We start from the raw sequence: 25261 nt of genomic DNA, 5'->3' as shown, positions 1-25261 counted from the left end.
ATGTCTACTTGGGAGTTACTTTCACAGCAGCTAGATTAGCTCGAGGGCATGCAACCTTGGGGCACTTGAGAGGCAGTGTGCACACATACAGTTTCAAGAGCCGGGCACCAAATTGTGGCTATTTGATACGCTTGTCACACCGACCCTCCTGTACGGAGCTCCAATTTGGGGGCCTAGCATATATCACAGATCTTAGAGAGGGACGGATGAGGGATGGAGGCAAATGGAGAGACCACTGATTATGATGATTGCCCGCATGATTCGGAGCAAATCATCAGTACCACATGAGATTGTTCGGGCTGAGCTGGGTGCCGCACCAGTAGTGACCGAGGCCCTATTCCAGGCAGTTACCTTTTTACAACGGCTATGGGAGCTCCCTGAGTAGAGGTACTCCCGATTGGCATTAACCTCATCCATACAATTGGCAGAGGATGGAGATACTCATTGTTGGTACGCTCATATGAGATCATGGTTTGACCTACATGGTTTGCGGATAGAGGCACTACCACCCTTTCAATAGAGTCTGGATTGTCCATTTTTGGATCTCACCCGCTCAGAGCAAAACCGCATGATCAGGATGGATATCATCAGAGTGGACACAGAGAGGACATGGACTAGTCCCCTTGAGCCCTTAGGCATGAAAATGGTTCATTACAAGGGCCATTTTCTACACCTCTCACCAGATGATTTTATCACCCGCCCGGCGTACATGGATGTACACCTATCACATGGGATACGTTGTGCCATTGGAAAGATCCAGACCTCATCACACCAACTGCGGATTGAGACAGGGCGATATGTGCATCAGATCTTGGATGACCGCATTTGTCAGCTATGCTACCAGGAGGCAGAGACAGAGGAGCACTACATTTGTCGATGTACAGTCTATTATGAGATCCGAGGGCGATATCATTGCCTCTTCCGAGAGGGTTTTGGGCCGTTACGCAGGGTCATGGAGTTTGAGGATCAGAGATGCCTGGGATTGTTCCTACTTGAGCTCAGGAGACACAGAGAGACCCTCTTGGCAGACAGGAGACCGAGCCATGATGTACCTAGACAGAGGACCCTGATAGATTTCTTCGGCACCAGCACCAACAACCCAGCCCACACACCTCCTGATACCTCCTCCATCGGGCCATCAGGGTACCGACCACGCTCCCAGGGAGCCACCACTAATAGAGCAGTCATCTTATGTCGTGCTTGTCGGCCAAGGATCCCGACCACACGGCATCCTCACCATCACCAGATTAGAGCCATTATTGCTCGGCATCGGAGGCGCCTACCTCGCTTCTACAACCTCTCCATTCTAGACAGCCCCATGGCGGAGATATTTGATCTAAGGAGAGGGCAACAATTCAACTGATCAACATACATGGATCTACCTGATATACATTTTCCAGTATTCTCCAGTATTTTCTACTCAGTATCATCTCGGAGTCTTACAATTCTGTTCTTATAATAACTGTAAGACAATCAGTTTATTGTACTTTTTGAGTCTCATTTAGTTGTTCTCTTTGATGAGACACCAACTTCAGATGTACTCTCAGTTTTGGTCTCATAGGCCATTATGGCCTCTTAGACACGTTAATATATCATTTCATTTCTCACTGGCCGGACCATCGGAACAATCCATTATAAGATAGAAAGAAACCATGTATGCAATCAACATAAACATACACCCCATTCCTAGTACACACGCATCTCCCTTATACTGACCCTACCTTTATCTCCCTCATATATGCTTGCACCCTTCACCTTATTTATATTCATATTTGAGTAGCAAGGAGATGATGCATAAAACTGCAAGACGAAAAACAGAAGGGTGTGTACCATGTGCATTTAAAGCTGCCATGTTAGACCTCTCTTCCCAAGCCCTCCATTGATAAACCTGGGTCAAGAAGCCTTATTTCACTGACCCTTTTCCAAATACTGAAATTGAATACACTAAGGACAACTTTATCTGAGATCTATTCCAGGCTTGGTAGTACTTACTTTCCACATTCCAAGAGCCATTATCATGACACTATAGAGCACGTGAACAATTGCCAAGACAAACAAGAGAACGTGCAACTGATGCACGCCCTCTAAAAGGATAAAGGGCGCTTTACCCTGCATAGAATAAATAAACAACATTAGTGCCAGGTTTATTATAGAATTGTAAAACCATGTTGAAATATCTCCATTGATTTTCACATCAAATTCAGAGTAACACACACTAATCGCAATTTGGATAAGGTGACCAGTTTTGCATAAATTGATAATTAGTGCCAAGGCTTGGTGCAGTATTGAAGATCATAAATCTTTTTATTCCCCTTCTCTCCTTTTCTTTTTCATTGTATCTTTTTCAGGACCTCATGTTTTCCATGGGAAAAGAGGAGTCAAAGGACTTTCTGGGAAACATCTTGGGCAGTGAGCTCCCCGGCTGCTAAGGCTGTGCCCTTCCCTCGCCCTCCTCTGCCTGCCTGCAACCCCCCCTCTGCTGCCTGCCTTCCCCCTCAGCTGCCCGCGCTCCCCCTGCCTGCCTCTTCTTCCTTCTTGCTGCCCTACCTCAGCCTGCTGCCTGGCCTTGGTTTTGGGCCTTCCCTAATCATTCACCCCCGGCCAGGCAAACCATTAATTTTACAGAAGCCAACAAGCTTGGACCCTCTTCGCCAAGATTGATAAAGACACCAAAACGACCCTCATTTTCAGACTAAGCCAAAAAAGGTGAGAGTATTGCGTCATATTTTTATCGAGTTTTTCATTCTCCGGAGCCCCCCTCTCCATAGAGGGATGGTGCACAACACAAAGTTTGGGAGTGCATGCACAAACTTATCACAGATGATGTGTGTTTCTCATGGATGCCCCTTTCTCGAAAGATGAGATAAGACATGCATTGCAGGCTCTTTCAAAAGGAAAATGCCCATGGAATGATGTGTACATATGTGGCATACAAGTACGATGCCCCCCTTTCTCACGGATGGTCTTATCCGCTTATCCCGTGGGATAAGACCAACATCAAGCAGTGGTTACTTGGATCTGCATATAAAATCTTAGCTAAGGCATTAAGTATTAGGTTTTACAGCCTGTTCTTCAAAGGGTTATTCATGACACACAAAATGGTTCCTCCAAGAAAGGAGTATATTTGATAACATCTTCTCGTTTTGGGAAGCTCTAGAGTGGGCTAGATCTAGCCAGCAACCCCTTGTTGGAAATAAGTGCACACTAGGTGTACTATTTCTAGTCTAGTTTCACTTAAGTCTTTGTGTCTTGAGTCTAGTGCCATGTGGCATCTCTACATTTATCCCATAAGTCAGTCTACTCAATCTTGTACTTCTCACCTATATATTGTAGGTGTCACATCAATGAAATCAATCCAGCTTGTGTCTTGTCTACACTCGTCTCAAGGTAACCTTTGGTCTTTCAGTCTTGTTATCATTTCATTTCTAGTTTATTGCTTTCATATTTTCTACATGGTATCAGAGCAGGGTTTGCTCCTCTAGTCTTGCCACTACCCTACTGCTGCCCGCCATTCTCCCGGAGCTGCTCACATTTCTGCCCCCGCATTTGCTGCGCAAACCTCTACATCTGCTGCCTATCTGCGCAGATTTCTGTCTGCTTTTTCTGCGCTGTATCTGCTCCTGGCCCTGCTCCTGCTCCTGGCCACCGTGCTGCTCCTGAAATTCTGTGCCATCTTCTTCAACAGGCTGCACTTCTCCAGGAGCTGCCCGAGGTTCTGCAACAAATTCTCCACCGCTGCTCGCTCTCCGGCCTCTCTAGGTATCGTGGCCCTGTACTACATCTCTCTTTATTTGCAAAAATCTCTGTTCGCAGCTCTCTCTCTCTCGGGTTACCCCTGAAAGGGTGGAAGACCTGAGGAAAAAAACCAAAGTGGTATGCTTCAATATTTTCAGTTCTATTTTTCCTCAAAATTAATTCAAAACTGAATTCTCTCTTGTAAGGGAATAGACACTGCCCTTGCATCATTAGCAAGAGGTAAGACCTTCCCACATGGCATCTTCTACCCATTCTCTCATGTCTATCGACAAATTCAATGGGTCCAACTTTCATACTTGGCAAATCAAAATCAAGTGCCATATTATGAAAGAAGGCCTGTGGGATGTTGTTCATCATGCTACTCCCGAAGATTCCGACATTGAGCAAGTTATCACTTATGCTCCCACTGCCAAGAATGACAAAGCCTATGCTATCATCTTGCTCGGTCTTGGAGATGATTACATTCATCACATCTCCGACATACAGTCTGCTTCTCGAGCATGGATCACTTTGGATACCCTTTTTGGACCCCGCTCTAAAAACTCTAAGATTGCACTTATGATCTCATTCTTTGATCTATATATGCAGGAGGGAGCTACTATAGCCTCTCATGTCAATTATTTTCGCAGTCTTATGGTTCAGCTTGCATCAGTGAAGTCCCCCATCTCCGAAGATATTGCTATTGCTGTGCTTCTCAAAAGCTTACCTGACACCTATGCTACTCTTGTCACTACCTTCAAGTATCACAATAATCCTACTCTTGAAGGTATCATCAATGCTCTCCAAGAAGAAGAAAGAACAAAACAACAAAAGGTAACTGACACTGCATTTTTAGCAAAGAAAGGAGGATCTAAGGTAAGAAAGCCTTGCACCCATTGTGGAAAAACTAATCATTTGGAGAAGGACTGCTTCAAGGCTCATCCATGCACCATTTGTGGCCGTGATAATCACCGGGAGAAGGACTGCTACTCTAAAACCTCTACATCAGCCCCTGCATCTGCCGCAGCACATGTTGCTGCAGCATCTACATCAGCAGATCTTGCTATTCATTCCTCACATGATGAGGAATGGGCTTTCTGATTACTTCACCTTTCTTGTCTACCACTTTGACCACCGATGATGTAGGTCAAGGGGTTCTAGTGTCTTACTCATTTTTGCTTTTTGACCTCTCTCTTGTCCCTACCCAAGAGGCAGAGATTGCCCTTGAGGAGGGGTTGTCTTCAAGGTCCATCTGTTTGTCTACAGTCAGTCTTCTGTCTATCTAGTCTTGTCTGTCTGTCTATCTGTTGTCTATCTATCTGTCTATCAATCTGACTGTGTCTTGTTTTAGATCCACCTTGTCCCTACCCTTGTGGACCCATATGAGGATATCACTTGAGGAGGGGTGTCTTAGGATCTTTTGTCTCTCATGTCTAGTCTCTCTGTCTTGGTCTTATCTTTTGTCATGCCATAGTCTTGTCTTTTTGTCTTCCTCCTAGTGTCCACTTAAGGAGGGTGTTGGAAATAAGTGCACACTAGGTGTACTATTTCTAGTCTAGTTTCACTTAAGTCTTTGTGTCTTGAGTCTAGTGCCATGTGGCATCTCTACATTTATCCCATAAGTCAGTCTACTCAATCTTGTACTTCTCACCTATATATTGTAGGTGTCACATCAATGAAATCAATCGAGCTTGTGTCTTGTCTACACTCATCTCAAGGTAACCTTTGGTCTTTCAGTCTTGTTATCATTTCATTTCTAGTTTATTGCTTTCATATTTTCTACACCCCTTGCCATCCTCATTTTGGGGAGTTTGAAAAAGCATATGATAAAGTGGATTGAGACTTCTTGGAAGGCATGATGGCACGCATGGGGTTTCCCTAGGATTGGATCAGAGGGGTCTCATGCTTGTATTGTAACATGCGGAAGCTTGATGGGTAGAATCAGTAACTTCAATACCCTCTGTAGGGCCCCCACCACAAATGGTGTATTTGCTTTATTAGAATGATCCAAATCCGCACAAATCTTCTGGTTCTTGACCTTTCACCTTCACATTGGCTGAGAGCTTACCCCTTGGCTGTCCGAGCCCTTGGAAGACCTTGGGCCTCAGTTTGTCTCTAAATACAAAGGAAGAGTATCGGACTCTAAGCTAGCGTGTTTTTGCATGCCTCACATGCATGTCTTTGTGCCTTCCGGACAGCCTTGGAGGTGTTTTGTTTGGCAACATGAGCCACATTAATTAGCACAAGCCTGTGGGATTTTGGATCAGTGACTCTCAGCTAGGCAGATTGGGGTTTGGATGTGGGATTCACTTGGATTAGGGGAGGATGCACTGCCAAATACCTTGGCTTTGCCAGGTTGGCATAGACATCTCCCCAACACAACAATTTGCACTTGTGCTCATGAGCATTAAAAGAAAACTTCAGCATTGGAGTAGCACGAAGCTTGATTGTCATCTAGAGCCTTGGTGGTTAACCAAGATCTACTGGCCATTGCTTGGTTAATCACTTCTTGTTGGGTTCTTCATAGGGGATGCATTGGCCAGTTACGTTGCCTCTTTCGTAATTTTCTTTGGTCACGAATAGATGGCACATTACACACCAGGGCTAGAGTTTCTTGGGAAACCATTATCCTACCCAAGCAAGACGGGAGATTGAACATCCTAGACCCAGAGGTACAATGTACATTGCCTCCCTCTTGGTTAGATCCCTTGTTTGGGTTTGGGATTGCATGAAGAGGTTCTTGGTTCACATACCTCCATGGTCGACTGAGGAGGCTAACAAGAAACCCATGTGGAATGAATTTTTTTCTTTTTCCCCACAAAAGAGAGCCTTCTATTAGTTACCAAAAAATAGCCATGCGGGCCGACGATAACCTTGTCTTCATAAAGGAAGCGGTAATCAAAGGGGGTGGTGCTCTCCTCACCAGTCTGGCCGCTCTAGGGGGAGGGGGCTACCTCATACAATGGGGAGGAGGGAACAACCAAACCAGTGGTCTATAATGCCAGGTGGGCTCACCAACTGATAATGAGAAACGGGCCGTGCCGCCAAGTCCGCAGTGTTAGCACTTTCATCCCCAGTTTCTGCTCTTTATGGTGCCCATTTGGTCCCCTTTTGTATGGCCCTTGCTTGTGGGCTGGCCACCCCTTTTTTACTATTTTTCTGGGATTTTTCCCAGCCTTTCTAGCATTTTTCCAATGAGCCATGTCCAACAGCTCCAGTCGGCCTGTTTATGAGCTCCAGTCGGCCAGCACTTCCCCACTATAAATAGTGGGTGCTAGCCTCTCATTTTCCATTGAGTCTTGTACTTATTTGCTCCCTCACTTATGAGACTATCACTGTCTCTTGCTTGGGACTGTTTTGGTTCAGTATATTCAGCATAGTTTGCTCCATATCTCTCTCTCTCTTGCACTCTCTGTTCAGCACATTCTAGTGCCACTCTGCTTCCGCTCTGTGCACTCTTTCATGGTATCATCGCTCCAGGTTTACCAACCTTTCTGCTGCCCCAGATTCAGCCCTGTTTTCAGCACCTTCTCCTCTGCGTTTTCTTCCAGATCCATAGCTTTTGCTGCTGCGTTTTCTGGACAGCACTCTGCTGGTCGTTTTTTCTTCAGATTGGCTTCACCGATTCAGCCGTCTGGCTCTTGTAGATCAGCGTTTCATTGCCCACTTGGACATTGGACTGCAGGCGGCCTGTTTTCTACAGGACAGCACTTGTTCATTGCTGCGTTTTCCTCTCCAGTGGTCCTTTCCCTTTGCAGAGGGGGCTTGTGGTGTTGCAGGCTTTGGTGGCACTCTTGGTACCTGTGGAGGACACCTTTTCTTCAGAGTTTGTGCATTTCTTGAGATTGAGCCCAAGCTCTTGTGATGGCTGCTCCCACTTCTCTTCATATGTTTGCTAAGTCTGCCAAGTTGGATGGTTCCAACTACACCCTATGGAAGGTGAAGGTGAAATCGGCCTTGCGTGGCGTGGATCTCTGGGATTGGCTTGTTACACCAGCCAATGCCACCCCTCCCACCCTTGCTTCCGGTGGTGTGACTCAGGCACAGATTGATATTTGGCAGTCGACGTGTTTTCTCCTTCCTGATGTTGAACTGTCAGGATGCTGTTCTCTCAGCTGATGGAGCTTTGGCAGCACGAGATAAAGGGAAGCCTCAACAAAAGAAAGGTAAAGGGGGTTCTGACAAGAACTCCAAGGATTCCGATAAGGATAAAGACAACAAATCTTCAAAGAATAAGGACATTGAATGTCATTATTGTGGCAAGAAGGGTCACAAGTCACCCCAATGTCACAAGAAGAAGCGTGATGAAGCAGCAAAGAACTCTTCCTCAACGGCGGTGTCTCAACCCAAGAAGGATGATGGAATTCTTCTCTTAGCAGGTACTCGGCGTATACTTGCTCTTGTGACTTCTTAGTCACGGTCTTGGATTGTTGATAGCGGTGCTACTGCTCATATGACACCCCATCGAGATTGGTTCGAGGACTTCACTGCCAGATCAGGCGAGATCACTCTGGGTGATTCTTCTTCTGTGCCAGTGCATGGTCATGGCACTATCCCCATCTTCCGTTCTGATGAGGACAAGAGGTACTTCTCTGACGTTCTGTATATTCCAGATTTGGCTTTTAACCTTTTGTCAGTGAGAGCTCTTACAGCTCAGGGTGCGGAGGTGATCTTTTCTCGTTATGAGATTACCATTCGTGATAAAGCGACTGGTAGCATCTTGGCTCAGGGAGTCCAAGATAGTGGCCTCTACAAACTGACCGCTCTGCTTTCTTCTGGTGCTTCTTCTGCTCTTTGGCATGCTCAGTTTGGCCATTTGAGCTATCAGCTTCTGCAGCGAGCTTCGAAGGATGGGTTGGTTGATGGATTACCAACCATCAAGGCTCCGTCTTCTGCTTGTTCCTCTTGTTTACAGGGGAAGCAGCACCGAGTCGCCTTTCCGAAGGAGGCGACACACAGATCTTCGACATCACTTGCTCTCATTCATGCAGACTTATGTGGTCCTATGGGTACCGCGTCTTTGAGTAAGGCGTTGTACATGCTCGTGATGGTGGATGATTTTACCAGATATACTTGGGTTTTCTTTCTGAAGACCAAGGATGAGACTTTTCATCACTTCTGTGATTGGAAAGCCGAGGTGGAAAAAGAGACCGGTCACTCGGTCAAGGCTCTCAAGACCGATGGAGGGGGTGAGTTTACATCCCAGGAGTTTCAGCAATATTGCAAGACACATGGCATTCGGAGACAGCTTACTACAGCATATACTCCATCTCAGAATGGAGTTGCCGAGAGGAAGAATAGGACCATTATGGAGATGGCCCGTGCTATGCTTGAGCATTCTTCATTACCTCGACGTTTCTGGGCTGAGGCAGCTTCCACTGCTGTCTACATTTAGAATAGGTCTCCTACTGCTGCTCTTCCCGACAAAACTCCATATGAGGCTTTCCATGGTGAGAAGCCCTCCGTTGTTCATTTCCGGATATTTGGATGTACCGCGTATGTTCATGTGCCTAAGGAGCACCGCTCCAAGTTGGACTCGAAGTCTCAGCGCATGACTTTTCTCGGATACAGCACTATGTCCAAGGCATATCGTCTTTATGATCCTCACGCCGGTAAAGTTGTTGTGAGCCGTGATGTGGTGTTCGACGAGACTCCTACATCTTTAGAGGGGGGTGGTGAGCTTCTTCTTCCTGCACCTCCTTCTTCTCCTCCTACTCCTCCTCCTGCTCCCGCTGTTACTGTTACACCTCCAGCTGAGGATTCTCAGTCAGATGATGATGACCCTGCTTCTCCTCCGGCGAGTTCGAGCAGATCTGTACCTGGTTGGTATTATCAGACAGTTCGTGACTCTGGGTTACGTGAGCTTCCTTCTACTCCTCCGCCTGGTTCTCTTCGGCGTTCTTCCAGAGTTACAGGGAAACAAATTCATGAGGGCAACATGTTTGTTAATTATGCTCTTATGTCTACAATCATTAATGGTCCTTCTGATCCCACTTCTGTAGACGAGGCTCTTTCACATGAGTCTTGGCGTCATGCTATGAAGACAGAGGTGGATGCTATCGAATGGAATGGCACTTGGATTTTGGTGCCTCGGCCTCTACAGCGTAAGGTGATTGGTGTGCGTTGGATTTTCAAATCAAAGTTCCGAGCTGATGGCAGCTTGGACAAGCACAAGGCGAGGTTGGTTGCCAAGGGTTATGCTCAGCGCCCTGGTGTAGACTTCGATGAGACCTTCGCTCCAACAGCCCGGATGACTACCATTCGCACCGTTCTTGCACTTGCAGGACATCATAGATGGCCCGTTTTCCAGATGGACGTCAAGTCGGCTTTCTTGAATGGAGAGCTTACACAAGAGGTTTATATTGATCAGCCGCCAGGATTTGTTGTTCCGGGCAAACAGGATCATGTGTACCGGCTGAAGAAGGCTTTATATGGTCTAAAGCAGGCTCCACGGGCTTGGTACCAGCGGATTGATGAGTTCTTTCAGAAGCTCGGCCTGCGCCGTTCTCATGCAGATTCGAACCTTTATATCCTCCTTGAGAGGGGGTTGATTGTTATCATTGTGGTCTATGTTGATGACCTCATCTTTACAGGTTCTTATTCTGTGCGGATCCGTTCTGTTATGGATGCTTTGGAGACGGAGTTTGAGATGACGGATCTGGGCCTCTTGCACTATTTTCTTGGCTTTGAGATTTGGCAGACCTCGAAGGGCATTTTCTTCTCTCAGCAGAAGTACACTCGGGAGATTCTCGACAGATTTCAGATGACTGGGTGCAAACCAGTATCTTCTCCTTTGGATATTGGTGAGAAGCTTTCTTCACTTGATGCTTCTCCAGGGACTGATCAGGGACAGTATCGGGATCTCGTCGGTTGTTTGGTATGGTTGACCTACTCCCGATTGGACATATGCTTCGCAGTCAGTTTATTGAGTTCCTTCTCATCCAAACCCCGTCAGCAGCATTGGCGGTGTGCTCTCAGAGTTCTTCGGTACTTACGTGGCACTCTGGATTTTGGCATCTTTTATGGCCAAGGACGCACTCTTGTTGGATGGTCTGACTCAGACTGGCCGGCTGGAGATCCAGATACACGACGTTCGACCATTGGTTGTGTTTTTTCACTTGGGTCTGGAGCCATTTCTTGGAGCAGTAAAAAGCAGCCTACTGTGGCGCTTTCCTCTACCGAGGCGGAGTACCGTGCAGTTTGTTTTGCTGCATGTGAGGCGATATGGTTGCGGAGATTATTGGAGGAGCTTGGCTGTCCTCCTACCGAATCTACTCTTCTTTGGTGTGACAATCAGAGTTGCATCGCCATCGCCAAGAACCCTGTGTTTCATGCTCGTACGAAACACATTGAGATTCAGTATCACTATGTTCGTGAACGGGTTCTTGCTAGAGATTTGCATTTGGAGTATTGTCCTTCCGCGGAGAATGCTGCAGATTTGTTCACCAAGCCGGTTTCTCAGGCTTCCTTGGCTCCTCATCTTCAGATTCTCGGAGTTTGTTCAGCATCTGGTGCTGAGAGGGGATGTTAGCACTTTCATCCCCAGTTTCTGCTCTTTATGGTGCCCATTTGGTCCCCTTTTGTATGGCCCTTGCTTGTGGGCTGGCCACCCCTTTTTTACTATTTTTCTGGAATTTTTCCCAGCCTTTCTAGCATTTTTCCAGTGAGCCATGTCCAACAGCTCTAGTCGGCCTGTTTATGAGCTCCAGTCGGCCAGCACTTCCCCACTATAAATAGTGGGTGCTAGCCTCTCATTTTCCATTGAGTCTTGTACTTATTTGCTCCCTCACTTATGAGACTATCACTGTCTCTTGCTTGGGACTGTTTTGGTTCAGTATATTCAGCATAGTTTGCTCCATATCTCTCTCTCTCTTGCACTCTCTGTTCAGCACATTCTAGTGCCACTCTGCTTCCGCTCTGTGCACTCTTTCACGCAGGAGGGCCTCATGGTGCTTCCGCATGCGATCACTTGTTGTTTCCCCCATTGTCCGCGGAGAGTGTGAATGATGTTGAGCCATATGCTCTAGATGGGAATTGGGACTGTTCTAGGCTGTGAATATACAAGGGGAATGACTGAATATGCTACATTTACCTTCACCCAGGAGGATGGAGAAAACGATGATGGATATGAATGCTGAAATCTGTTGTGGGACTGAAGCGCTTCTTCCCTATGCTGATGATGATGCGTTTTGCTGAAGGCTAGATGCTTGTATGCTTCAAAATGTTGATGCTTTATGTGCTGAATGCTGAGATGCCTAAGCTGAATGAATGATGAGAAACACTTGCTATTTATATGGGCATATAGGGCTGGTCGGCTGGCTACAGATCTGGCCGACTGGGCTAATAAAGCTGCACGACTTGTATTAACGATATTGTCATGTGCATGAAAGATGCCATGGACATTCTCAAGTGTTGGTCCAGAAGAGGCAGCCAGATAAAGAGTATGAACCAGATAGAGCTAGGACTTGGACCACAAGGTGCAGTATTTGGACTGGAGAAGGACAAGGATACATTGTCGCGGCTGCATGGCAGAGCTGTCGGCTAAACCAGATAAGACTCCAGGAGCTGTCGGCTAAGGCGGCTACAGGCATATCTATGTTTATAGATTTTATGATTATTTTTGTCCATTAGGCTGGCCGACTGCTGGTCGGCCAGCACTCCAAGAAATCCAAGAGGGTATTAAAGGCCAAGGAGCTCATTGTGTAGATTCATTCACCCCTTTATGGAGTGGATCCTTAGGGGTCCCAGTTAGGGTTGGTGATGTTCACCTTTACCAAGAGGGCAGCCAAGGGCTGTAGATTAGGAGTACCTTTTTGTACCTTATTAATATACTGAATTTCTAGCATATATCTCTCTCTATACTCTCTCTTCATGTCTACGTTTTGCTTCAGATTGTTTCCAGGAGTGTTTAGGGCTGAAAGAAGACCCCCAGAGCTTCCGCGTGTTATAGATATATGCTGAATTTAATGCTAAATAAGCTGGCCGACTTGACATTAGATGCTGCCGACTGGATGATAATTATGGATAAATGGTCTAATAATATTCTAAGGCTTATGCAATGGTTTGCATGCACATGAGATGAATGCTATGCAAATGCGGACCATGAATTGATGCAAACCCTAAGGCTTCAACTGACTTCTACATGCATGAATGATTCGCTTCAAGTGGGTTAAGGGACTTGACTGACTAACTAACACTGTAAGACTGAGGAAAGACCTACGTAGCTCGTGCCTAATATATCCCGGACTGGGGCTTACAATGGGGTCACGGCATATGACAAAATCATATCCTAAAGGGTCCTACTGTTGTACAATGATGCACTCATGATGAGCCATCTTGTCACCATGCACTGCATTGCAGAGTGCATGTGACATTCCCTCCTATTTAGCTTGGAGGCAGGTTCATGGCTTCCAAGTAGTTCGCCAATAATTGGGGGTACTCTTGAAAGAACGCCTCGTCTAGCCAAACACCTTTTTGGGTACCTCAATCTCGGAACTTCGTGTAAAACTGACGGAGTCTTTGACCGGAACCATGCTTCCAAGGATGAAGAAGGATCTGCTCACGCTCAATGACTTCTACTTCATCAACCACGTCTGGCTGATGCTCAATTGAAACATCAAAAACTTCTAGTCCAACATATGGTTTTAGCCAAGAAAAATGGAAAACATCATGCATTGTTGAACTGTTAGGTAGCTTTAACTTCATGCAGACATCACTTAGCTTCTTAACTATAGGAGAAGGTCCAAAACTATGGAAAGAAAGCTTGGGACAACGTTTGCCCACTTGTTTCAATCTATGTTTCATTATTCGCAAATAGACCCAATCCCCTTCCTTGAAGTGGACATCTCGTATAGACTTATTTGCCTGCCTGCTGTAACCTTCCTAGGCTTTGGTCAAGCGGTCTTTAACTGACTCAATAATTTTGGAGAATGCTTTCGTCTTTTTGTTAGCCTCAAGAGATGGAGACACCATCCCCGTCAAAAGAGAAGAGAAATGACGACCAAAGGCTGCCTCATACAGAGTACATCCGACACTAGATGAATAAGTATCGTTTAAGATGGCTTGAACCAATGGAAGATCATGTTCCCATTTGGACTGCTGGTCATGATGTGGATGAAATGCACTAGACAACTGTAACTTGGTCCCAAAGTTCTTGAATAATGCTCTCCAAAAATGCGAGGTGAACTTGGAATCCCTGTCTGATGTGATGGTGCTAGGCAAACCACAAATGGAATACCAATGTTTGAGAAATAGTGGGCTACATCCTCGATTGTGGCCGTATGCTTGCATGGGATGAGCATGTAGAACTTACTAAAGCGATCCACAATGGTAAAACATTGAGTGTTGCGAGATCTGGTGGAAACTGACAAAGGCCCTACAAAAGTCCATAGAAATGTCAATGAAAGGTCCATTGAGGATAGGCAAAGATTGAAGTAAACCAGCCTTTCTCGAATGTGGAACCTTTACTTTTTGACAATTCTTACAGACTTGAATATGTGAATAAACATCACACCTCATTTTTTGCCAATAAAAGAACAATTCCAATTTCTCGAGGGTACTGTTGATACCTCTATGGCCTCCAACTAAGGAGTCATGGGCATCATGGAGAAGAGCTGCTCGCTTTTCCCGAATGACACAGAGGCAGCTCTTGTAGAATAACCAACCGTTCTGCACTGAATAATGGCTACGCTCAAAATTGAGGTCCAAACTATATTGAGTACCAAACCATTCTACACAAAGGCGGCTCTTGTAGAACAACCAACCATTCTGCACTGAATAATGGCCACGCTCAGAATTGAGGTCCAAACTATATTGCGTACCAAACTCTGCCGAATCGATATACTGATATTTCTTGCTTTCCAAGTCTTTTCTAGTGATCTTGAGAATGGTATGACTCCTACATGGTCTGGATGCTGGTCTTTCTACTAAGAGCTTCTGCCACTAGGTTATATTTACCAGGGATGTACTTGATCATTCCTCCAAACTGGTGAAAGAGCTAACTTCATCTAGCATGCTAATCACTCCACTAAGCACTTGGCATCGTCAGGAGCCACTCAAGTGCTTGGTGGTCTGTTTTGACTGTGAAGACTCATCCATAAAGAACAGGCTTCCAATGCTTGAGTGTTGTGATCACTGACTGCTTTTCTAAAGTATTGAAAAAACGATAGGAAAACTTGCTAGAAGGTTCTGCCTCAGGGACCAAATCGATATGATGATCCACAAGACGAGAGGATGGGAGACTAGGTGGGAGATCGTCCTTAAGCGTACTGTCCTCATGTCGAGAAAGGACGATCTGCAAACTGAGGGACTGAAGAAGAAGATGAAACAGCTACTAAAGATGAGACAGAAGCTGTCTGAGCACGAACATAAATCAATGCTCCCTTGCGGATAGCTCGTCGGGCCTAGAGATGAGAAATCATAGGACTGCCAAGAATGCTCCTATCTCCACGAATCATGACAGGGTCAAGAAAACCTTACAAATAGTAAAAGTGTCCTGCCCCCAATTGGGAATGGGTTCATACAGGCGAAACCACTGGATTCCTAAGACCCCAAAAGAGACGAGACAATGAAATCTCGCTAGAATGAGGCCTTTTGAACTTGAAAAGGAAACTGTTGTGCCTTTTGAGAAATGTGGGTGTAGAGACCAGGTGTAAACCCATCCACCTCCAAATGATAGGGCACTAAGATACAGCTTATTTTGGTAGCCAACTGGAGAGAGATGGCGTTTGGAGAACTGTCCATGTCAAAAAGGATTATAAACTGGTGACCCTTGGCAGAGCCATAAGCTCGGATCAAGCTTTTCTATGTGGTTGTAGCCTCACCCTCTTGCTTAGCATCACGCACCACGGATGGCATGGGATGCATAGAAGGTAAGAGCTGAACTGCATTGGCGATGGCAGGCAGTGCTGAAGGAGCGCGAGATACTGTGGCACAAGGCTCTTTGGAGGCTTGCTCCGCTTGCCATTTCTAACAATTCTTCTTACCATGCCCAATGGTATGACAGTAAAAACATCGGTTTTTTTATTGGTACTTCCTTTGCGCCTCTGGAGGAAGATATCCTCTAGTGATGCCTGCTTTAGCCTTTTCCTCAGGGGTTTTCTTAGGCTTGGATTCCTTACTCCTTGAACTAGACCTAGAACTGTGGTCTGTTTTAGCGTCTTTAGAAGACGGAGTACCCTTCCCCGACTGGGTTTTGGTACTAGAGTACGGTTGTTTAGGCTTGCCTTTGTTCATCTTCATTTTGAGCTAGAGTCAAAGCCCGGTCATATGTGCTAGGTTCAGAGTTGCGAGCTGTGAACCGAATGTTAGGATCCAATCCACAAATGAATTGACCCATCTTGGCCCACTCGGATAACCCTGACTACTGTGCTAAAGTGATAACCTTACCGAAAAACTGAAGCACGGGTGACCCGTTCTATTTGAGTCCATAGAACTCATCTGCCAAGTTGGTCATATAAGAAATATGGTCTTTAGGTCATGAACGAAGATATCCCAATCAAAAGCTGTGACACCTGTGTGGTCGGGTCTGTATGTAAACTAGACCAATGCTGCCACGAAGTGATTGCTTCACCTGTAAGATGTGGAGCCGCTACGTGGACTTTATCTTGAGAATCTATTAGTTTTGTCAAAGGAAAATATACATTAAATTGATGAATAAATTGATTGACAGCTAAATGATCACACTTACCGTCATACTAAAGTTTGGCAGAGTCCGGATGATAGTCATTGATGTTGCGAGAGTCTAACTGGTGGCACCTATGGGCGAACAGACTGAAGACAGGAGGGTGTGTTGAAATTGTACATGCATGGCCTCCCTTTCCCGCTTGTGTTCAAGTATGATTCGCTCTCGATCGAGCTCACGTTGGTGCTCCCGATCTATGAGGTCAGCCTGATGCTGGTCTTCTTCAAGCCTGCGTTGAGCTTCCTCATAGTCCCGTCCGTCTACTTTTTCTTGTTGCTTTCTTGCTTTTGCTTCAGCTTTTTCTTCCCGTCGTCTGGCCTCATCTTCTCGTCTTTGTTGTCCATCTGAAAGAAGAGAGAGATGAAATAGGGGGTAGCTGGAGGAGTGGGTTTTGCTGCGCAGCCTCCAAGAGTTGGAGACGCTCCATGAGAAGTTGGTTTTGTGCTCGGAGTAGAGCTATGGTATCTGATGTTGGTGGAAGAGCATGGTCTCCTTCGAGGGAGACGTCGTCCTGCTAATGTGTACTCTGCTCTGTAGACATTTTTTTGAATTCGATGGTCGTGCCGGAGCGAAGTATGACCATCCAAGGATGCTCTCACAGTAGGATGTGGTGTGTGTGGACAAGCTGAATCTAATACCAATGTAACATGCAACTGAATTATGCATAGATGTAGGATCCTGTCACACAAAGTCTAACACTGCCTTCTCTATCCTGAGTTTCGTGAGTCTTTAGCAATCCACTTTATCACTTCACACTTTAAGATATGAGAGAGAGAGAGAGAGAGAGATTTTTACACCTTATTGGGTCCCAAATTGCCCACTGAAGGGGCCCCTCCTATTGCTAGGAGTATTTTCTTTATTACTTTGAAGAGAATGACTAACTTTGGGTTGTAGATAAGCCAAACGCAAGACCTTCGGAAGACCAAGAGTCGGGTTGACTGTACACTGCTATAGAAGCACCAATGATGACCAGTCTCGATGCCAGTGCACTCTTCCAAGGGGCTATAGAAAGGCTACAAACTGTGGCTGAGAAAAGGGCTGAATTGGGACTGTTCTAGGCTGTGAATATACAAGGGAAATGACTGAATATGCTACGTTTACCTTCACCCAGGAGGATGAAGAAAACGATGATGGATATGAATTCTAAAATCTGTTGTGGAGCTGAGAAACACAGATGGACTGAAGCGCTTCTTCCCTATGATGATGATGATGCGTTTTGCTGAAGGCTGGATGCTTGTATGCTTCAAAACGCTGATGCTTGATGTGCTGAATGCTGAGATGCCTGAGATGAATGAATGATGAGCGCTTGCTATTTATATGGGCATATAGGGCTGGTCGGCTGACTACAGATCTGGCCGACTGGGCTAATAAAGCTACACGACTTGTATTAATGAGATATTCTGAATTTAATGCTAAATAAGCTGGCCGACTTGACATTAAATGTTGCCGACAGGATGATAATTATGGATAAATGGTATGATAATATTCTAAGTCTTATGCAATGGTTCACATGCACATGAGATGAATGCTATGCAAATGCGGACCATAAACTGATGCAAACCTTAAGGCTTCTACTGACTTCTACATGCATGAATGATTCTCTTCAAGTGGGTTAAGGGACTTGACTGATTGAATGACACTCTAAGGCTGAGGAAAGACCTACGTAGCTCGTGCCTAACATATCTTGGACTGAGGCTTACAATGGGGCCACGGCATATGACAAAATCATATCCTTCAGGGTCTTACTAGTGTACAATGATGCAGTGATGATGAGCCATCTTGTCACCATGCACTACAATACAGAGTGCATGTGACAAAAATGGAGCGCGAAGTCGGAAGGCAATGTTGCCAACCCCCAACCACGGGCTTGGATACGTGGGGTGATATCTCAACACTTGGTCCTAGAGTGGAAACCCACCAATTGTCTGCAAGGGTAACGAGACACACTATAGAAAGAAAGAAATAAAGAAAGAAAGATATATTAAGCGTCTACTAAAGACCCAATGGGCCTATGAGACCAAAGTGATACAATAATGTCCATGGCATATCTCATCATGGAATGGAAAATAAAACAGAAAGAAAACATAAACATAGCTATCTCATTGGGGTGATACAAAACTGTCCATGGAAACTCATCATGGAATACTAAGAACATAGAAACATGAGAGCAGCATCAGCTCCGAGTAGATGGTATACCACTCTCCAAAATATCAAGCATGGGGCTAATGAGTATGGCCAAGAGGTCTCCCTCAGCTATGCCACGTGGAAAGGTAGCTCGATGGCGATGGAGCATGTCCTGGATCTGGAGCTGATGAGGCGATCGTGGCCGGTGACCAAGGGGCCAGGGGCGTCGGGCACGCTGGAGTGTGGAGGCTCGGTCCAAGGTAACTCCTCTCAAGCGAGGTAGGTCCGAAGCAGCTCGAGGAGGGTCCACAAGATCCACTATATCAGTGTCCACCTCATGGGTCCGGAAGAAACTGGTGATGGTTGGCTGGCGAGGGAGGGGGCAAGGTGGCTGGAGACCCTTAATGTTCCAACTTATGATCCTCATCTGCAAGAAGGAGATGAGTGAAACTACGTGCTCAATCTAGTGGCAGATATCTCAACATTTGGTCCTAGAGTGGAAACCCACCTAATATATGTCAATGTAGGAAACTCAACTTGAGAATAATGAGAAACCTAGACATACCCAATGGAAGGTAACTTCTTGCCAAACCACACCAAAACCCAGCTTAATGATTGGCTTGTGCTACACCACCTCCATGAAGGTATATGGTGACTGGTCATCGACATGCTCATGTGGGAACAACCCCCTATCATGATTCACCAACTGTTCAATGTATCCGGACACCTACATGTGATGACACAAGCTATGATGTCAAAAAAGCTAGGGCTTTGGCTTGTGCCTCAAGGATGTAATTGCCTATTTAAAGGCACCTATGCTCATTAATCAAATTGCCTTTTGTCTTACAATTGTGCCTAATTACTTATATAATTACTCTCTAATCACACACACTCACGTGCCTACACACACACACCCCATCATGATTGTCTATTGGGATCCTCCATAGCCATACTCGCACACTCAAATACCAACAGTGGTATCAGAGCACTTAACAGCCTAGGACATAGTTTAGCCTTAATTATCTTTATTTATTACTTAATTAGTTTCTTTATCTCGCACACAAAAGGCTAAGAGATGAGTTCGTCAAAGCGCACTAGCTTAGTAGAGCGGCCAAGCAATTCAAAGCCTTTGTTGGTGAGGCTAGCAAGCCACATCAGAGAACAAGGAGGCGGCTAATTATCAGCTAGCAAGGTGTGCATGCAATCCATCGTCTGAAGCTAGCCTTTGGCCAGCCGTCGGATGATTAATGAGCTACTACTGAATAGTAGCCTACTTGCGCCCCCAAGCCTCACCGCCTTGGCATCCAAAAGGGCCACCGAGTAGTGCCCACACAGACCTATACTCAGCCCACAGCGACGGCATAATCTCCAACCATCCAGCAACCCATCCTAGCCTCCTCCCGTCGTCCAATAGCCTACACACCAAGGGTGACCTCGACTGGATGGTTCCCTGGCACGATAATCGGTAGCAGTTGCATCAGTCGGCAACCGCCATCCATCTTCAACTGCCATTGACAGCCCATCGAAGGCCTTCAAGGTCATCCTTTGCCACTAAGGCATCTTCGTCCAGCCGCCGACATCTAGTTGGCACCATCCCACTAGCTGCACTCACCACCTAAACCTTCCTACTCTCGATGGACACCACAACAAGGGCCCTGCTAATGAAGCCATCAGTGCCGTTGCGTGCCACGTCTCCAAGTCACTGCCTCTCCTTGATCGGCGGTTTAGATGTGGCCATACCCTTTGACTTTAAGCCCTTATACTTAAGATCTTGTTCACACATTAACAAAAGGGGGAACTTAAGGGCCACTTCACACGTCCGGAACCGAGGAGAGAGCTCATCTCGCTAGTGTTTGTTCACACGGGCACTATTGAACAGAGGTCACTAGTAGCAGTTCACATGCTATGTTTGAGGTATCTATGGCCTTGTTCTTGTGTTAGGCCCATCGACATTAACTACACTCAAGGTGGACATTTAAAACTATGTGCCTCTAACATTAGAAGAGGCAGAATAAGGGGTTATTCATATGCCGATGTTAAGGGAGAGCAAACACTTCAGCTAGACATTTACAAGAGCAATCATCCAGCCTGGGCTATCGGAGATCATCTCATCAAGAGGAGTCGTCATGCTTGTGCTCTCGAGGATATCTACTGCAACAAGTGCTTTATGTGTCTTCTATGAGGACACCAACAAACATATCAACACCAAGATGTCAAGAGCCAGGGAGGGCTATTTATCAACAAGCGCTTCATGTGCCTCTCATGAGGACACCATCTTGCCATCAACATTATGTTAGCAAGGGAGGGTCATCATACCCTTTATGTGCCAGCATATTCAAGCATTCATGGTATATCTATTTGGAAATCTATATTGGCTATATGTCATGCTCCAGCTACAAGAAGAATTTGTCAGATATGTCATACAAGGGGTTATGGTTCCAGCATTTCAAGCAACTTTTCGACCATTATGGATGTTATCATGCAAGTGTTATAGGCTCACTGAGCCAATGTATGCGCCTCCTACTCCGATGTTATGTTAAGCACCCACATGTCTATGTGATATGATAAGATGTCATGTCATGTAGGTCAGGATGAGTCTCCCAATGGGACATCACTCCTATGTTTTATGCCTCATTTTATGTCTATGTCCTATGTCATGTTATGTACATTGGGGTGGGAGTCTATGTGAGGTTACCAATGGCCTCAACTCATGTCTGTCATTTTCATTGGCATAATGTGGCTACCAATGGCCAACCATGTTTCCTTATTCACACTGGTGTATGTGGCTGCCAGTGGCCAAAATCAAATCATGTACATTGGTATATGTGAGGAGAAATGAAATGAAATGATATATTAACGTCTCTAACTGGCCATAATGGCCTATGAGACCAAAACTGAGAGTACATCTGAAGTTGGTGTCTCATCAAAGAGAACAACTAAATGAGACTAAAAAGTACAATAAACTGATTGTCTTACAGTTATAAAAACAGAATTGTAAGACTCCAAGATGATACTGAGTAGAAAATACTGGAGAATGTATATCAGGTAGATCCATGTATGCTGATCAGTTGAAGTGTTGCCCTCTCCTTAGATCAAGTATCTCCGCCATGTGGCTGTCTAGAATGGAGAGGCCGTAGAAGCGAGGTAGGCGCCTCCGATGCCGAGCAATAATGGCTCTGATCTGGCAATGGTGAGGATGCCGTGGTCGGGATCCTAGTGGGCGTGGTCGACGGCACGACATAAGATGGCTGCTCTATCAGTGGTGACTCCCTGGGAGCGTGGTCGGTGAGAGAGAGACTATGTCATGTTATGCTCCCGAGGTCCATGTCTCGATCAAGGGAGGGATTGAAGGTCATCGACATGCTCATGTGGGAACAACCCCCTATCATGATTAACCAATTGTTCAATGTATCTGGACACCTACATGTGACGACACAAGCTATGATGTCAGAAAAGCTAGGGTTTTGGCTTGTGCCTCAAGGATGTAATTGCCTATTTCAAGGCACCTATGCTCATTAATCAAATTGCCTGTGCCTAATTACTTATATAATTACTCTCTAATCACACACACACACACACACACCATCATGATTGTCCATTGGGATCCTCCATAGCCATACTCCCACACTTTCGCACGCTCAAATACCAACACTCCAAGAGGTTATCACTGTGAAACATGTCAAGGGAGAGAATGAGTTCCGTTGTAGCATCTGAACCCATGGAGAATAAAGAGGAGTCTGAATCAAGGGAGGGTGAGCAACCAACTGCAATGGAGAATCTCTACCTTGGGCCTCCAAATGATCTTCTCTGCTTGTCTAACAGGGACATACTGCATTAGGATCTTAAGAGGTGCCTGCTCAATTAAGAGCCACCGAACATCTTGGTGACCATGCTCCATCTGAAGATGCCTGCTTGGCATCAACATGGGGAGGCTATGGAAGGACCAGATCCGGTGCACCTAAAGTCCTGCCATCCCTAAGAGTAACCAATCTAGGAGAGCAAGGACCATCCTGAATATCAACCTTAGGAGGGTTCCTTTTCTTCTTTTTTTCCAGAAAAAAGATCCTTCAATTAGTTAAAGAAATAACAGCCACAAAGGTGTAGAAAATATGAAAGCAAGAGCAGACTAGAAATGAAACAAGAACACAAATGAAAGACAAAGAGTTACCTTGAGATGAGTGTAGACAAGACACAAGATTGATTGATTATTGATGTGACACCTACAATTTATAGGTGAGAAGTACAAGATTGAGTAGACTCACTTATGGGATAAATGTAGAGGTACCACATGGCACTAGACTCAAGACACAAAGACTCAACTGAAACTAGACTAGAGAAATAGTACACCTAGTGTGCACTTATTTCCAACACCCTCCTTAAGTGGACACTAGGAGGAAGACAAAAAGACAAGACTATGACATGACAAAAGATAAGACCAAGACAGAGAGACTAGACAAGGATTGAGAGACAAGCTAGAAGACAAGATGGACAAGACTAGAAGACAGACATAAACATAGTTGTTTCTCGTACGCGTACGAACCTATTCGTACGTACGAGTCGTACGGTACGATACCGTACGAATTCATACGATATCGTACGGTACGAGTTAGGTTTTCCCCCCCCCCCCCCCCTCCCAAATTTTTTTTCCCTTGAAAAAAAATTTCCAAATGCTTAAAAAAAATAGAAACCCTGCTTTACGAAGATCCCAAATGCTCGCAATACTTCGCAACTTTCGTGTCCACTCAGTATTCCATATGGGGTTGTGGAGAGACCTAAAAAATCTGGCGAGGTAGACTGGTAGTGTACACTTGATTGGTAGGATGAGAGAATCTTGCTACATCACTTGGGGATCCCTGGTATAGGTAGGCTAGACAATTAGATTCTCAAGTTATGCACAAGGGAGAACATTTGGACATGGCCATTTTGATCTAGAGAGGAGTCCCTAAACTTATCACCCTAGATGCACTCCTCGTATTTGTGCAAGGACGGTCCCTTAGTCATAAACGCTACACTGGGAGACCTTTGGTATTGCATTACCCATCCAGGTTCTTTTTTGGAGACAATCGGGAGATCCAACCGGGAGAGACACATATCCATGTACTGGTTTCTCAAGCACTGTAGACTCCTCCCCTCCCAACCTTCCCTCACATTCAAGCTTGAAGCTCCATAGCTTGTAAGTGTAAAAAATAAAAACCGTATTTTATCGTACCGTATCCCAAAATTTCATATCGTACCGAATATTCCCGTACGGTATCGTACCGTACCGTATCGTATTTTCGTACCGTGACAACTATGGACATAAAGACTGATAGATTGAGAGACAAGACATGAGAGAGAAAAGATCCTGAGACACCCCTCCTCAAGTGATATCCTCATATGGATCCACAAGGGTAGGGACAAGAGTGGATCATAGACAAGACACAGTCAAATTGATAGACAAATAGACAGATAGACAAGACTAGATAGACAGAACCTGACTGTAGACAAACAGATGGACCTTGAAGACATCCCCTCCTCAAGGGCAATCTCTGCCTCTTGGGTAGGGACAAGAGAGAGGTCAAAAAGCATAATGAGTAAGACACTAGAACCCCTTGACCTACATCACCGGTGGTCAAAGTGGTAGACAAGAAAGGTGAAGTAATCAAAAAGCCCACTCCTCATCATGTGAGGAATGAACAGCAAGATCTGCTGATGTATATGCTGCAGCAACATGGGCTGAGGTAGATGCAGGGGCTGATGTAGAGGTTTTAGAGTAGCAGTCCTTCTCCCGGTGATTATCACGGCCACAAATGGTGCATGGATGAGCCTTGAAGCAGTCCTTCTCCATATGATTAGTTTTTCCACAATGGGTGCAAGGCTTTCTTACCTTAGAACCTCCTTTCTTTGCTAAAAATGCAGTGTCAGTTACCTTTTGTTGTTTTGTTCTTTCCTCTTCTTGGAGAGCATTGATGATACCTTCAAGAGTAGGATTATTGTGATACTTGAAGGTAGTGACAAGAGTAGCATAGGTGTCAGGTAAGCTTTTGAGAAGCACAGCAATAGCAATATCTTCGGAGATGGGAGACTTCACTGATGCAAGCTGAACCATAAGACTGCGAAAATAATTGACATGAGAGGCTATAGTAGCTCCCTCCTGCATATATAGATCAAAGAATGAGATCATAAGTGCAATCTTAGAGTTTTTAGAGCGGGGTCCAAAAAGGGTATCCAAAGTGATCCATGCTCGAGAAGCAGACTGTATGTCAGAGATGTGATGAATGTAATCATCTCCAAGACCGAGCAAGATGATAGCATAGGCTTTGTCATTCTTGGCAGTGGGAGCATAAGTGATAACTTGCTCAATGTCGGAATCTTCGGGAGCAGCATGGTGAACAACGTCCCAAAGACTTTCTTTCATAAGATGGCACTTGATTTTGATTTGCCAAGTATGAAAGTTGGACCCATTGAATTTGTCGATAGACATGAGAGAATGAGTAGAAGAGGCCATGTGGGAAGGTCTTACCTCTTGCTAAAATGCAAGGGCAATGTCTATTCCCTTACAAGATTGCAGAAATGAATGAAAGAAGAGATCCAAACTGTTTTTAGAAGCTGGCTCTCTCACCACTTGTCAAGGCCATAGCATGTGACAGCCCATCGAAGCATGAGGAACTGGCAGTTTGCAAATATGAGGATAAGAAAAGGACTGACCAACAAACTGAAGGAGACAATGCACAGTACCTT

At 45.4% G+C, this 25261-nt stretch overlaps 1 protein-coding gene across 4 annotated transcripts in view; it reads right to left on the bottom strand.

Moving 5' to 3' along the window:
- The window catches only part of LOC147622842 (MLO-like protein 13), a 90458-nt gene that overhangs the window by 43383 nt on the left and 21814 nt on the right, over window positions 1–25261 (bottom strand). For all 4 annotated transcript variants that reach the window (XM_086822481.1, XM_086822479.1, XM_086822480.1 and 1 more), the window contains exons 4-5: window positions 1993–2109; window positions 1831–1888 (exon numbers count right to left, since the gene is read on the bottom strand). In XM_086822481.1, coding sequence (XP_086678607.1) covers window positions 1831–1888; window positions 1993–2109 — 175 coding nt within the window. The remainder of the gene's footprint in view (window positions 1–1830; window positions 1889–1992; window positions 2110–25261) is intronic.

Source organism: Cibotium barometz, chromosome 28, assembly GCF_041138505.1.
Source record: "Cibotium barometz isolate CiBa-2024 chromosome 28, ASM4113850v1, whole genome shotgun sequence".
NCBI lineage: Eukaryota > Viridiplantae > Streptophyta > Polypodiopsida > Cyatheales > Cibotiaceae > Cibotium > Cibotium barometz.
This window is presented reverse-complemented; position numbering and strand designations above follow the sequence as displayed.